At 41.6% G+C, this 14991-nt stretch overlaps 1 protein-coding gene across 2 annotated transcripts in view; it reads right to left on the reverse strand.

Annotated features, from left to right (window-relative positions):
* The window catches only part of TFAP2D (transcription factor AP-2 delta), a 47872-nt gene that overhangs the window by 26844 nt on the left and 6037 nt on the right, over nucleotides 1-14991 (reverse strand). For both annotated transcript variants that reach the window (XM_058836021.1, XM_058836020.1), the window contains 2 exons: nucleotides 3923-4088; nucleotides 1008-1126 (listed from right to left, as the gene is read on the reverse strand). In XM_058836021.1, coding sequence (XP_058692004.1) covers nucleotides 1008-1126; nucleotides 3923-4088 — 285 coding nt within the window. The remainder of the gene's footprint in view (nucleotides 1-1007; nucleotides 1127-3922; nucleotides 4089-14991) is intronic.

Below are 14991 nucleotides of genomic sequence, written 5' to 3' on the forward strand. Positions count from 1 at the left end.
GTCACCCCTGGAAATCTCAGTCCCTTTTCAGAGATGCTGAAAACTTCCAGTGCTAAGGATTCAATGCTATTTCTGCCTTGAAGAGTCTCCATCCTTTGAGATAATAAAAAAACTCACAAAGTCCTGAGCAAGCTCTTCTAATTGACCCTGCTTTGAGCAGGAGGATTGGCCTGAGAGATCACCAGAGGTGTCCTCCAGCCTCAATCCTTCTGTAATTCTGTGGTAATATGTGCTGAGACCTCAACCTACTTGCCTAGATGTGTATGGACCTTTCAGGCTATGATTGGAGAAGGGGTTGACCTTTAGGATGAGCTGAGTTCTCTCAGCATCAAGGAGGAGGGATCTGAAATTCCCAGAGCTGCTACTGGCAGCCAAACAACAAACTGGGTACTTAGTGGATTCACCCAGAACAGAAGAAATACAGGTAGAGTTTCCTCCCTTTGCCTGAGGGGTTTGAACCTGCATCTCCCAGCTGAAGGTGTGAAGAGCCTGGTGAATGATATTTAAACAACAAATAAAGGCCAAGAAAGTATCTCCTGAGCCTGTCTAGATATTATCTGAAAACAGATTTCATTCATTTATGTGTGTGGGGAAAAGGCTTGTCTAAATATTATGCTTTCTTATGGGAGAAAAAAAAAACCCATCACATTTTTGGACCAGCTCCAGGAAATTCACAAGTTAAAAAAAAAATTTAAAAAAGGAGGATAAACAAACCTACTTATAGAGTTGGTATAAGACATTCATCTCTCTCACAAGAACACTCAGATGATCGATTTGTAAGCACAAATCAATGCTGAGGAAACTGCAGGACCAAGACACTTGCTGGGGGCCAAGATATCTGCGAGCACACTTCCATTTTGCCACCCACTCTCTCTGTGGCTTTAGGCAAGTCAGGTCTCCTTATACAAAATACAGATTATGGAATTTAACCCTATGGCTGAAAAGGGTTGCATGCCATGAAACATTTTAATTATGATTTTATTATATTGCAGTATTAGAGACCCTACCTTCTACCAGGGAAGTCAGAAGTGTGACATTTGCTGCTTTTCTTCTTCCTGCAGGCAAGTTCAGTCCAAGTCTGTCTAATTTTTCTCGCAAGCAGCGTCCTCCGTTCTTGGATTTTGCTCTGTCACGAGAGAACAGCAGGAAAGAGGGACTTGTCATTACTCTGCACCTTTCTCCTATGTTAATATAAGCCTAGAAACTGCACACACTTCATTGACAAATATGTGGGGTAATTACTGCAGTAGTGACTTCAATGGGAAATGTTTCAGAGCTGTATTCTTAATATCCTGCTTGCTCTAGGTGATTCTTTAACATCAGTTCTTTGGCAGAGTTAGAGATTTTAATGCCTGTCATGGGGGCATCAGATCTTCAGGCAGCTCTCCACACAGTGGAGCCCAGAGTCCTGATTTGGGCACGGCACCTGGGATTTCAGTGACTAAATATAAATATTGACAGTGCAAACATTTATATCTGATTTAACCAAGCCAGGCTCCAAAGACAAATTAGAAAGAAACATGACCTTCTAGAGTTAGATTAAACAGATATCCACAATGAGTGAACTTTACTCATCTGGCTGGTCTGGCTGTTAAAGGAAGCCAGATAGCTGCTTAAATGTAGATGTCGATGTGGAACCCAGCTCTAACTATCCCTCTATAATTTATGTAGAGACCTGGGTACTCAGAAATGTCTTCAAATCCAAAAAATCACAAGAAAGAAGGTCAAGGCAACAGGAAATGCTGAAGCTAAAATCTCAGCCATTATTGGTTATCTGTGCCCCTATGCCAAACCCCTACATCCCTTTGTTCCCACAAGATGGGTCCTGGTGTGTCCCAGCTGCTTTTCTGCAGCACCTCAGTGTCTGAAGCATTTGAGACAAATCCACTTATGCAGCTGATGTAGGTTCAAATTCTTCCTCAGCCTGAGGGAATTTGAACCTGTATCTTTCAAACAGATGCAGCAGCCAGCTGACAGAAAATAACAACTGTTAAAATGCTTAAACAATGAATAAAACAGTGACTGGAACTCTGATATCTCCCATCTCAAGTGAATTACCTGTCCATTAATTAGATAAGAATCTATACCTTTGCTTTTTGAGAAACACATAATTTGCACAATTAACTCCAAACAAGATTGAGGGGCTTTCAGCTTAGAAAAAGCAGTCACTGAGTAATAAAAATAAATAACTAAATATTTTGAGGTTCATATTCAAGTACCTTCAGGGAGAGGAAGGAACCAAACACGGAATATCACCTTTTGGATGCCTGGTTTTATGTTTTTATTTATTAAAAAACATCACAACTTTGGCCACATTGTTTATAATGAAATATCTTCTGAAAAGATTTTTTTCTTTTTTCAGAAGAACACTTTATTCTGAAAGCAAGCTATTTAGGAAAATAGGTAAGCAGTGACTGCTGACAGGATGCAAAACTAGCCTTCAAGGTCTCAGGGAAACAATCCATGAGATTTTGTTTTCCTACATCTTTCCTGGTCAAATACAGAGTGTTTGAGCCTGTTCTCTAGCTGTGAAACCCTCAGTTACAAATTGACTGAATATGTTCCATTGTTCTTTCTGATTCAAAAAGTATTAGCACATCCAAACTGCAGACAGGGAGGAGTCCCTGGTTTTTGCAAACTCCTGAACCATGCCCAGGGTTAATTTGGGAGAGGAGATATTTAATCTGGGTCAAAAACCTGTGGGGATTATTCAAGCATTTTGACACAGGAGACAAGTGAGCTCCCACATTCAAGTTGATGCCTTTGAATCCAAAATAACTTGCACTGTATTGATGAAATCTGTAGCATGAGTATTTAAAATGAAAATTAACTGAAGGTTTTCCCAGGATGAAGCAAATAGAGGGGAAAATTTTGGTGGATGTTGATTTTGGATTTCAACGCTCATAGAGACAGTTAAAGGGAACTCATGCCTTGAAAACAGTTTATGGTCTGTAGTCATTATTCTCCAAGACGTCTCAGGACAGCTCTTGAGTGCCTGCACATCTCAGGCTGGTTAAAATGACTTTCAGTATAAGCAGGAGGATCAGTGTGGCCTTCAGTGCCAGCAGTGAAATAACCGATGACTTTCCAGCTAGTTTTGATCAAAGGGTGTTCAAGCAGCTGATGCCATCTGAGCTGATGCCTCGGGGACACCGTGGCTCAGATATGCCTGGCTGAATTACAGTTGCCTCCTGGTTTTCCACTTGCAATGTGAGGCACAGTCTGCCCCTTTCCTTCTTTCTGCTCCTGCTCTCTGCAGGTGTCTGCTCTGGACAGTGAAGGGTCAGAGGCAAAAATTTACCTAATTTTTCACTTCTCCCCTAATATCTCACAACAAGAAAAGTAAAACCAGATTATCCTGTCTTTGTTGTGCTCAAAAAACATGCAGAGGAAGGAAGAAAAAGGCATCCCTACACCTCGGTGTTTTATTTTTTTGGTTGAGTGAGGGCTGCAACTATCATAAAATTATTTACTTTGAGATAGTTTCTCAGCAAGAATTTAGATTTGTAGCTCTGGTGAAATTTTCCACTAGCTGAATTTTTTTTTTTTCTCAAAACAAATCAAAGCAATGTCTATCCATGCCTGATGAGTAACTGAAGAGAGGAGGCAAAAAAAAAAAAAAAAAAAAAAAAAAAAAAAAAAAAAATCAGTTTGATGAAAAATGTAAACTTGTTAATTTACTGAAAATTCTCCAGTGTTCCCTCCTGATCCATCCCCTTCTATTCACCCCAAATATGCCACCTATCCAAACAGGGAAAAATAATAAAACCTATCTGTTAATAATAATAATAATAATAATAATAATAATAATAATAATAATAATAATAATAATAATAATAATAATAATAATAATAATAATAATAATAATAAATACAGAAATTACAGCATTGTCTAGGAGTTGTAATCCTCACCTTCAACTTACCTTCTCAAAATACCTCCAAGGAGGGAAGCATTGAGGCATTCTGGTGGTGAAAGGCGCCTCTTCACCTCTGCAATGGTCACTTTGTACTTGGAAGTGGAGCTGAGCAGAGACAAGCGACCAGGAACGGAGCAGAACAGGTCGGTGGGGTTGACAACACAGGTGCCACCTACAAAAAAAATTGAAATATTGAAGTGAGGGAAACCTCCTCTTCTATATTTTGATAAACTCAATGATGAACAGCTCTGTAGTTCTCTTGTGGCTGGTTTTGTTTGGGTTTGGTTTTTCTCACAGTCAGTGTGGTTTGGCTTTCTATAACATTATTGTTTTGAGAAAAATGAATGTGTTGGGATTTCAGTGTGGGAACAGTGAATTATTAGATCTCATAAGTTTTACAGCCAAAATACCTTGTGATGTTTATTTGATGTCATGCTCTGAAAAAATTACTGATTATCACTAAGGTCTCTCCAATCAGTGTGATTAACAAAATAAGACTGAACCCTCACAATTTAAAAAAACCCCACAGTTTGTGAAAATATTAGGATGTTGGTTCTAATGAGAAATGTTAAATTTAACTCTCACAGCAGAATTTAGGGTTACAAAGATGCAAGAACACTATGGGTTTGCAGTGATTTGCAGCAAGAACAGCTTTCCACACCTTTGAACTCATAAATTCCTTCCAAAGTTAGGTCAAATCCTCAGCTGATATTAACGATTAAAATCTATTGAGCTACATCAGTTTATCTCAGGTTAGCTCTGCAATTGTTTATTTCTTGAGAGTGGCAATTCCTTGGCCTGGGTCTAAAACTGCTGAATGATCACCAAATCTTTCAGTCAAGACTGTGATCAATAACTCCTCAGGCAAAACTGAGCTTTTAACTTAAAGTTAATATGAGGGAGAGAAAGAGAGAAAACTTTCTCTGCAACTGATCCAAGAGAATAGAACAAACTCCCAGGGAAAAAAAAAGAAATAATCTTAAGGACTAACACATATTTTTTCAACAAGCACAAAACACTTTTCTTTGACCTGCCTTCTCCAACCTGACTACAACAAAAATTTTCTGTGGCAGAAATAAATCTTACCACTGCATGCACCGTTATTCCCTGGGGGAATGAGAAAAAAAAGGAGCTGCATATGACAGTGATACAAAATATATAATTCAATGCACTACTAGAAGGAGTTCAGATGGTTTATGTGAGGATGATGATATGAAGACCTTCTTAGAGCAGAATTAATCTGTGTTCATCACTCACGCTTAAAGGAAACATACTGTCTCTTTTAAGATACCCTGATAGTTTCTTTTTTTCCTGTGAACACCTTAATCTTTTTAACTACAAAACTCACTTTTTTTCAGCTAAAAATTTTAAATTCTAACCTAAATTCTATGAGAATAGGATAGGATAGGATAGGATAGGATAGGATAGGATAGGATAGGATAGGACAGGACAGGACAGGACAGGACAGGACAGGACAGGACAGGACAGAACAGAACAGAACAGAACAGAACAGAACAGAACAGAACAGAACAGAACAGAACAGAACAGAATAGAATAGAATAGAATAGAATAGAATAGAATAGAATAGAATAGAATAGAATAGAATAGAATAGAATAGAATAGAATAGAATAGAATAGAATAGAATAGAATAGAATAGAATAGAATAGAATAGAATAGAATAGAATAGAATAGAATAATGATAATTACAAGCTTGCTTTAGGCAAGATCCTACACCTTTTTCTTTATCAATTTACACGTGCAGCCCTCTTAAAATTAAGGTGTCTGTTTCACTTCTCACAGAGACAGACTGAAGGATGAACCTTCATTAAATGCAGACTATTGCTTGCTTACATAAGGCAATAAGGAAACAGAATTTCTTTCCAAATATTTCAGCTCTTGAAGGTATATTTAAACATTTGTGCTGACAGCAAAACCAGAAAAGAACATCTCTTGGTATCAATCCCAGATGGGTGAGATCCTGACTCAGTACAGCAGGGTATTTTATGACTTCTAATTATGTTTCAGGGCAGATATTAGTGTCCACTTCTTAGACAGGATATGGAGACAATTCGTGCATCACCATAATATAGGCACATCAAGGGCACTGATGCACATTTTTACACAGCTCAAAGCTACAATTAATGAGCTCATACGCTCAAACACAGAAATCTGGCGCCACACGCCTGAAATAATTTTGGGTCTGTGTTGTTTTGGTGTGTTTGGGTTTTCTTCAGTGGGTTTTCTTTCTTTTTTTTTTTTTTTTCCAGAAACCTGTAAATATTTTCAAGTGACATTTTCAAACTTCTGGTCTGTCAGGTACATTTGTGAGGAGCGTTAACACTGAAGAGATCTGTTTGTTTGGCATCTGCCACACAATGCATATACACACGTGTATATATATATACGTGTCAAGAAAACAGTAGCACTGTGTACATATTTATTTACTTCAATGAGTCTCTAGATTTTATAACGAGTGAGACTGTACTGAAATCAGTGTCATATTAAAGTTCATCTCCTTGCCAGGTTAAGCCAGTATGTGCACCCTTTATGCCAGATAAATAATTGTTCCTTTAATCCAAAAACCTGTTACCCTGCAGCTGCTCCTACCCTAACCAGAACTTACTGGAGCACTCCTTATTACTATTTCATAGAAAGTTGCTTACAGTCTGAAATATTTTAAAATATCGTGCCTAAGCCACATGATCTTAAACCAAAGCGTTTCCAGGCAAGCCAGGTATGGGTTAAAAGTAAAAGAAATTAAGAAGTCTAGATCATCTGCTTTCCAGAAACATGGGGAACAAGTAGCAAATTACAAGAAGGTAAAATCTATTGAATATAATTATTTCACTCTATTAATTATTCATTGACATAGCAACAGAGAGCGGTGTGGTGCTTTCTAGATGAAGATATGTCTTTGTCACAAACTCTGTGCATTTTTGAAGGCATGAATTTCCTACCACAAACACCACCTTGGAGAGGAGATGGATGAAGTCCTGGCCTTTGCACTATGTGGTAAACAGAAAAAGGCATAGAAGGCTGCTGGAAAGAGAGGAGAAAGAGAAGGGAAGCCACACAGGAAGATGAAAGATTAAGTTTCTTGTCAAACACATGCTTCAGAGTATTCTTTCCTTCCTTCTGATCATGTGTTAGAGTGGACAAATGATTTTGCAAAGCAGCTTAACATGAAGACCACAAGACATGTCTTAAAGTGAACTAAACAGTGGTGGCAAAAACTTTCTCTCCCATCAGCACAATGCCACTGTAGGTTCTGCTGGAAAAGTCAATCCTCGCTTAATTGTTGAGCCAATCTTGTCATAACAGAGTATTTGAGAGGTGGGATGCTAAGATACCAGCAGAGGAAGAAGAAATGATGCCTCAAAAGCAGAGTGGAAATAATGCTTTTTATGAGTCTAGTGATTCAGCCTGGAGATCCCTATTCCTCTCAGCAGTTTTTACTGGTTTTGGAAATCTTTGCCAAATAACTTCTGGTGCCAGCACACGTGAGACCCCCTCAGCTCATCAAATGAAGAGTCCCACATGCAGGAACAGCAAAGAAATGTCCCCACAAATGTGCCTGAAGAAGGGATGGCTGTGGCCCTTCCACCCTGACTCATTATCCATGGCATTCATCCTATGGCAAAGGCAGAAAAAGGAAAAGGAGAGCAGGCAGACAGTGGGATAACTGGTGGGATCATCCAGGATGATTGCCTCAGCAATTCTGTGCTCTGAGTACTGCATAAAACGGGCCTGTGAGTGTTAAGAAGACTTTTTAGGACAAGTGTTTATTCCCATAGGGAAGTGATTACATGGTCTGATCTGACTTCATCTGTTGCCATGAGATACTACTTTGGAGATGACTGTTAATGGTTATGGTTGTGCTCCTACAGCTACAGAGTTCTGGAAACACAAGCAAGAAAAGATTTAGGCAAAGGGAGAACTATAGTTTATATTGAAACTGATAGTTTAGGGGGGAAAAAAAGGGAAAATTTCAGAACTCAGTCAATCCCTTCTTTTAGGCTTCTCTCTCATCCAGCCCTATTCAATAACTTCTTTATTCATGACAGAGCTTTAGTCTCTGATCTGTCATCTTCATGTTGATTTCAATAAGTACAATTGGTCACAAGATAAAAATGGCTGGGAAAGAGAGATGCTTTGTGCATCTGACCTCATCTAGGTGAGAGACCAAGGGCTCAAAACTGCTCTGCTGAATTCCCAAATCACCTCAAGAGACTATATATTATATCCTGATGTAGAAAAAGATATTCCTGCTCAGTGCAAAGGGTCAGACTAGATGACCTTTAAAGGTCTCTTCCAACACAGAATATTCTATTATCTCAATCCATGATTATTTTCAAGTGGCCTCAGGGAGGGGAATGACAAAAGACTTAAGTTTGTTCTAATTGGTTTACTTTGGGACCCCAATCCTTTTCAGTCCGACTGAATGGTTTGTGCTAAACAGAGTGTCCTCCTTCATGAGAACTGTGCTTCTGCTTTGTTTCCCAAGCCTAGAATGAGCAAAAGTTAGTCTATGTGATACTGGAAAAGGTAGTCAGAGCAAACATGGGGAGAGTATTTCCCCTTCCTTATTCCTGTCTCCACATCAAATAGCACATGTTGGTACAAAATGCCACCACGAGCTGATGATGGGCTGTGCAGATGACAGCAGGGAGAACAGAGCCATGCTCTAACCCACCTGTCTTGTCAACACAATGAAAATCCCAATAATGCACGTGGCGAGGAGAGCTGGGTCTGTTTTGGTTGCAGGTTCCTTTTGTACAGATGAAGAGAACAATAGGGTGGCTGGAGTGTGGTGGTTTATTCTGATTTAGTTACTCAGGCACCTGCTGAAATGCAAGGCTCCCATACACCATCAAATATTTGTGCATCCTTTCATTGATAAAACCAATATTCTGAAATATTTTTTATACTTTTCGTTTGCAATGTTTTTTGTTTTATCAGGAACGAGACAAATATCTTCTGATGTCACTGATGTTTTTTACACTTTAAAGGTAATTTTTTTTAAAACGTGCCTTTAATTTTGTACATCCTTACACTCTGCAAGATCATTTTTTATTTGTTAATTGTAACAGCCACAATATGATAAGTGTTTTATATTCATTGAATACAACATAGTCCCTTTCTCCAAGACATTCACCTGTAAATGTCATGCACCTATGTAAGGAAACATCATAATACACTGGTGACAACAGTGCAGAACTGCTGTTTATTTTGTTTTTCAGGATGTAGATATTTGTGTACTTGTGTACATTATTAAGTGTAAGCACATCTGAATGTCAACAGATTGATCTTATATAAAATATTAATAGCATGCTATGCTTTTTATTAGTCTATTATTTATATCTGCAGGTGCTGTTTGTGGGACCTTCCATCTTATAGCTTATTTTCTGCCCTGTGCTGAAATTCTGCCAGGTTCAGAGCATGTTGCAAAATAAAGACATTAAAATCTGTCTCTCCTTAGCTTTTTTCCCTTATCATGTAACAAATGTAAGCAAGCAGTTATCAGTACAGATTTTGTCAGTACTGTTTAATCCCATTTTCAGTTCCAAAAGGTCTATAAGCAACTTAAAATGTTCTCCAAATTATCCTCACATGACCCAGTCATTAACATCAGCAGCTAAATATTCAAAACTCTAAAACTAATCTACATTTGTCAGGAAAATTAGCACTGTTTTTTTTTTATTTTTTTTTTCTTAGTTATTCTTTTGGTTTCATTTAAGTTAACAAACTTTGCATCATGTTGGTAACAACATAAAACCAGCTCATGCTATGAACAAAAGCAATTCCGAGATGTCCCTCACTACAACGTTCATGCCAAGAAACAAAGACATGCCTGCATGCACAGAACATGAGGATTTTTAACATATAAACCAAAAGATTCAGTAAGAAGGTATCACCAGCAGTTTCTAAGACCAGTCTCTTACCTACACCAGGTTTTTACGGATATTAAGAGCTGTAAGAATTTTAAGTGTAAACAAGGTTTAAAAAAAAACAACTTGGGAGTAGCAAGGTGGAAAAGAGAATAATAGGAATAAATGGGATTGTTACAGGAAACCAACTTTAAAGTTTGGATGAACATGTAAAAATATCTCCTGCCCCCAGGACCAGCCCTCCATTATCAAGGTGTGTCACTACTGACACAGGAGAACCTTGGCAGCTCCCGGGCTGAAGGGTAAGATCTAAACCATGCCCAAAAGAAAAGACATCTGCTTCATTCCTCTTTCCCAAGCACAAGGGAAATGGAAATTCCCAACGCCTCTCCAGGTCTCTGCACCATTGGCTTGGGAAAACCTCAGAGTGCTGCTGGAGAGTGCCCGTGACCCTGTGCTGGCTCCTGCAGGACCAAGGTTTGGGCAGGCTCTGTGTGCGGTGTGAAGGGTGCTAAAGGATTGAGGCTCTGCCCAAGCTGTCCCACGAGTGGGACAGAGCCAGTGATGCTGAAAGGGGGATCTGTCCCAGGAGCCAGTGGCTGGCTGTGTGTGCCCTGGTTGTGTTGTGTGTTTGCTGTGTGCCCACCCGCCGTGGGCTCTTACACACCTCACTCCCAGTCTGTGTGCCTGAGTTTCTGGGATTCCAGGGGCAGCTCTGCCTGGTGCACATCCCCAGAGTGCCTGGCTCCAAAATCTCTGCTGAGCCAGGCAAAGCTGGGACTGTGCAGATCATGACACCCCGCAGCTCGAAATGGAGCAAAGTGAGATAGAAAAGATATTATACACAACTTCTACCCCAGCAGGAACGGGGAGAAGCACAGAGCCCCAAAGCCGGGGAGAACTCAGCCCAGGGACTTCCCATGACCCTGCTTGTCCTCAGCCAGAAAATACACCTTTTGTAGATCAGCAGGGAAAACAAACAAACGACCAAAAAAATCCCCCAAAAAACAACCAAACCTCAAAGAGACAAACAAAACCTCGCCGAAAGGTCAAACCAAACCAAAACAAACCGTCAAGCAAGCGAACAAACAAACAAACAAAGCTCTCAAAATCCAGCCTGATCTCTTCGCCAAACTTCTGCCAAAGGTCTGGCTGCGGCCAGGGGAGGAGGGTGCTGCCGGCTCCGCTCCTCCCGGCCCGGCAGAGTGCTCGGGGTCCGGGCAGAGCCCGATAAAGCCGCTGCTCAACCCCCTCCGTCCCCTTCCCCAGCCCCAAACTCCTGGCGAGCTGGAAGTCGCCGAATGATTTGGCTTTAGTCGGCTGGAGATTATCTCAGCTGGAGCCGCGAAAGCCATTAATTAAGCCAGCTATTTAGATTTTTAATGCGATTTAAATTGGCCCTTGGAACAGAAAAGAAAAGAAGAGAAAAGAAGAAGACAACAGCGCTAATGACAGCGCGTTAAGATCTGAACACAATGATGGGCTATTACGGGAGTCCCGAGGCTCTTGTAAGGTTCAGAAGAGCGGGGAAAAGGGAAGGAAGGGCCCAACAAAGGGAAGACAAGGAGGTGATCTGCCCTACCCTCGGTGGGCTCAAAGCCGGGCACGTGGGGACAGAGATGCAGGGATGGATCCTAATCCGAGCCCCGCTCCAGCGGGGTGGGCTGGAGACCTGGGGGGACACAGCCGGGTCTGGGACCGGGAGCTGGGGGCAGGACAGGGGTCCTAGGAAATATTCGGGGAATAGAAGAGGACAAGAGGCCGGGGAACTCCAGGCCAGTTCAAGGTGAGAACAAGGTGAAAGGGGATGTCTTGAAGGACTTTTTCAACCTAAATGATTTTTTGGTTCTATGAGTCTGTGTCCCAAGTAGCCATTCCTTGACCCCGGGATGCATGGGGAGGTGCTAACACATCAGCACCCTACTTTTCCCCTTTGGTTTCCACACAGAACAGCACGGGAGAAGATTCTCCTGGGGTGAGGTGCAAAACCCTCAGCCCCTGCCTTCACCCGCCCCCTCCAGCCTCCTGCCCGAAGCCTCATCCCTAATGACTGAGTCGTTAGGAGATAGTTTGGAGTGTCAAAAATTAAAATTAGAATGGGGGAGAGGATCAAGACTCAAAGAGTGCCTTTCAATTGAGAGGTGATGCCACGACTAAGTACATAAAAGACAGAGGCGAGAAAGGGGAGCGTCTTTCTCCAGATTTTATTGGTAGACTTTATGGTGACTGATGCTTGAGCTATTAAAAAGAAGGTGGTTATTTTCTTTCTTTCTTTCTTTCTTGCTATTTTCTTCGTATTTTTCTTCTTCTTTTTTTTTTTTTTTTTTTTTTTTTCAATCAAATAAGATCTGAGGTTGTTCCTAGCCAGGCACTAATGCATTCGGATGTCAGTCACCTCTAAGCGATTTGACAAACTCAAGATCTCTTAAAACGTGCAGAGTTCAGATCATATTAATTCCCCAAAAATGTTTTGATTCAAAGTAGTTTGTATTTTATGTTGCCAAGGGCAATCGAAAAAGAGCTATTGCCGATAGGTTGGCCCTTCTCTCTTCATGGCCCAGAGGCGATAGCAGTATTTAAGCTTCTGAAATTAGCCTGGGGCAGGAACGATGGATGATCACAAAGCGAAACAAGAGCTTTTTTTGGAGTTTGCCATCTCGATTTCATAAAACGATGCAGGCCAAATGTCACCGTGTTGTCTTTTTAATCCAAATATATGGAGGTGAGGACACCAAGCCTGCATATACTTCATGTCCGAGGGATGGGGAAGGGATGGGTGTGGAAAGGGGCTTGGATGGCATTTTAAAAAGAAGTGTGTAGGTCCTCCCTCCCTTCCCACCACCCCTCTAAAAAAAAGAAAAAAAATCAAAAAGAAAGAAAGAAAGGAAAAGAGAGAGAGAAAAATCAAACAGGAATCAGGTTATTCTGCTTTTAAAATGGCAACGTAGAGAGGAATTAAAAGGGAATGGTATGTAATAAAAGCCTGAGACGATTAATAGGAAAATATAAGAGGGGAGGGATTTTTTTAATGATTAAAAAACACAGACGACTCCTGTAAATAGAAGCTTCATTTCTTCAAGTGATTTCTTTTGAAACGAGCGATCTGAATATTCAACTTTAAGGCAAAGCTCCACTCTGTATGTACAACATTAATATGATCTCTGCAGAATTTGGTACTCAGAAATATTAACATATCAAAGCCGCTGCCTGAGGCTAGAGAAGCTATCGATACACGAGCAGTAGGAAAAGTAAAGATTATTGGTTCTGATGGTTAGAGCAGGGAAGCTCCGGGCTAAATCCTGCACACCATTAACTGAAAGTGATAGCATGGGGATCTCTGCCCTGGAATCGGTGGCAAATATTTTCTCTAGCTAGTAATTAGCTCGCCAGCACCTAAGCCTTGCAAAAATCTTTTACTTTCCGAGCCTCATTAAAAGCAAACACCAAATCACTGCACTAAACAATCTAGAAATCAGCTGATATGTGCAATGGCAACCAGAGATGGAAGCAGGGAAGAGCCATGTTTGTGATGTTTGTCATTCCCATCAGTATTAATTCCTGGACTGCAAACCGTGACACTTTTTAGGGATTGTTTTTTTTAGAGAGGACTAGGCAATGGTGTGTTCCTCTGGGAAAGTGTCTGGGAAGTTCTTTCTTTCCTTCCCTTCCTTCCCTTCCTTCCCTTCCTTCCCTTCCCTTCCCTTCCTTCCCTTCCTTCCCTTCCTTCCCTTCCTTCCCTTCCTTTCCTTCCTTCCTTCCTTCCTTCCTTCCTTCCTTCCTTCCTTCCTTCCTTCCTTCCTTCCTTCCTTCCTTCCTTCCTTCCTTCCTTCCTTCCTTCCTTCCTTCCTTCCTTCCTTCCTTCCTTCCTTCCTTCCTTCCTTCCTTCCTTCCTTCCTTCCTTCCTTCCTTCCTTCCTTCCTTCCTTCCTTCCTTCCTTCCTTCCTTCCTTCCTTCCTTCCTTCCTTCCTTCCTTCCTTCCTTCCTTCCTTCCTTCCTTCCTTCCTTCCTTCCTTCCTTCCTTCCTTCCTTCCTTCCTTCCTTCCTTCCTTCTCCCTTTCCTCCTGCTACTGTATCTAAAACACTCAAGAGCAACCTTGTACAAAATATATGTATACATTAGTGACAAAAAATAAAATAAAAAGTCTGACACGAGATGTTTAAAATATTAGGGAAGCCACTCTTGAGTTAATATATTCTTATTGATCTATTACTAGAAAAGAAGTGTGATTTATTTATACGGGATACTGTATAGCACTTAGGCGCAGGATGTTTTGATTACTGCTAACACCTATCGCTTTTTTTGAAGTCGGACAAAATATTTATTATGTATTTTTAATATACATTTGAAACTTATACTCTTGCCTTTGATATCTTCCCTGAATATGCCAAGAAACAGATAGCAGTGCAGGAGTAGTTCAGCACTTAAATCAGGGTTCAGAAGACCTTGCATTTTCATGCTGGATTTCTTTTAGTATCAATCTTTAAATGCTTGAATAATTTGATCTCTTTAAAAAGAGAGGGAGAGAGAGACACCACTACCATCCTCTGCACAGGTAATTGGAGTCTCCTTAAGAGGAGCTGGAGAGCTGAATAAACTGTAGTTGAGCTGAGCTGAGCTTTGAGCCGCCCTTCAACTGGGAAATGAGAACCGCCGTCAAACACGACAGACACGAACCCCAGCTGATGGGGACTTTGCCTGCCTCTTTTTCAGCTAACGATCTCCTCTTCTCGGGGGTCAGCTCTCGGATCAAACCCCAAAGAATTATCCCTCTTCCGAGGGATAATTATCCTTCTTCCTAGGGATAATTAGAATACGCTGAAATCCGAGAGTCGAGGGTTTGTGCAGGCGCAGGCGCCGGCAGCGCGAGTGGGGCAGGAGTTTGTTCGCAAGCCCCTCTCCCCAGCGTCCCGCCCGGCGTGCCCAGGGAGGGCACAGCAGATTCGGAGTCCCCGCCGTGTCCCCGTGTCCCTGTCCCCGTGTCCCTGTCCCCGTGTCCCTGTCCCCGTGTCCCTGTCCCCGTGTCCCTGTCCCCGGGCTGGCGAGGCGGGGCCGGGCGGAGCGGGCCGAGGGGAGCTGTCCCTTCAGCACCACCGGCACGGAGCTGCCGCCGCCCGCCCGCTGCTCCCGCCGCCCGCCCGGCACAGCGCCGGCACCGGCACCGGCCGCTGCAGGGACAGAGCCCCCA

Source organism: Poecile atricapillus, chromosome 3 (genome assembly GCF_030490865.1).
Source record: "Poecile atricapillus isolate bPoeAtr1 chromosome 3, bPoeAtr1.hap1, whole genome shotgun sequence".
NCBI classification, from domain to species: Eukaryota; Metazoa; Chordata; class Aves; order Passeriformes; family Paridae; genus Poecile; species Poecile atricapillus.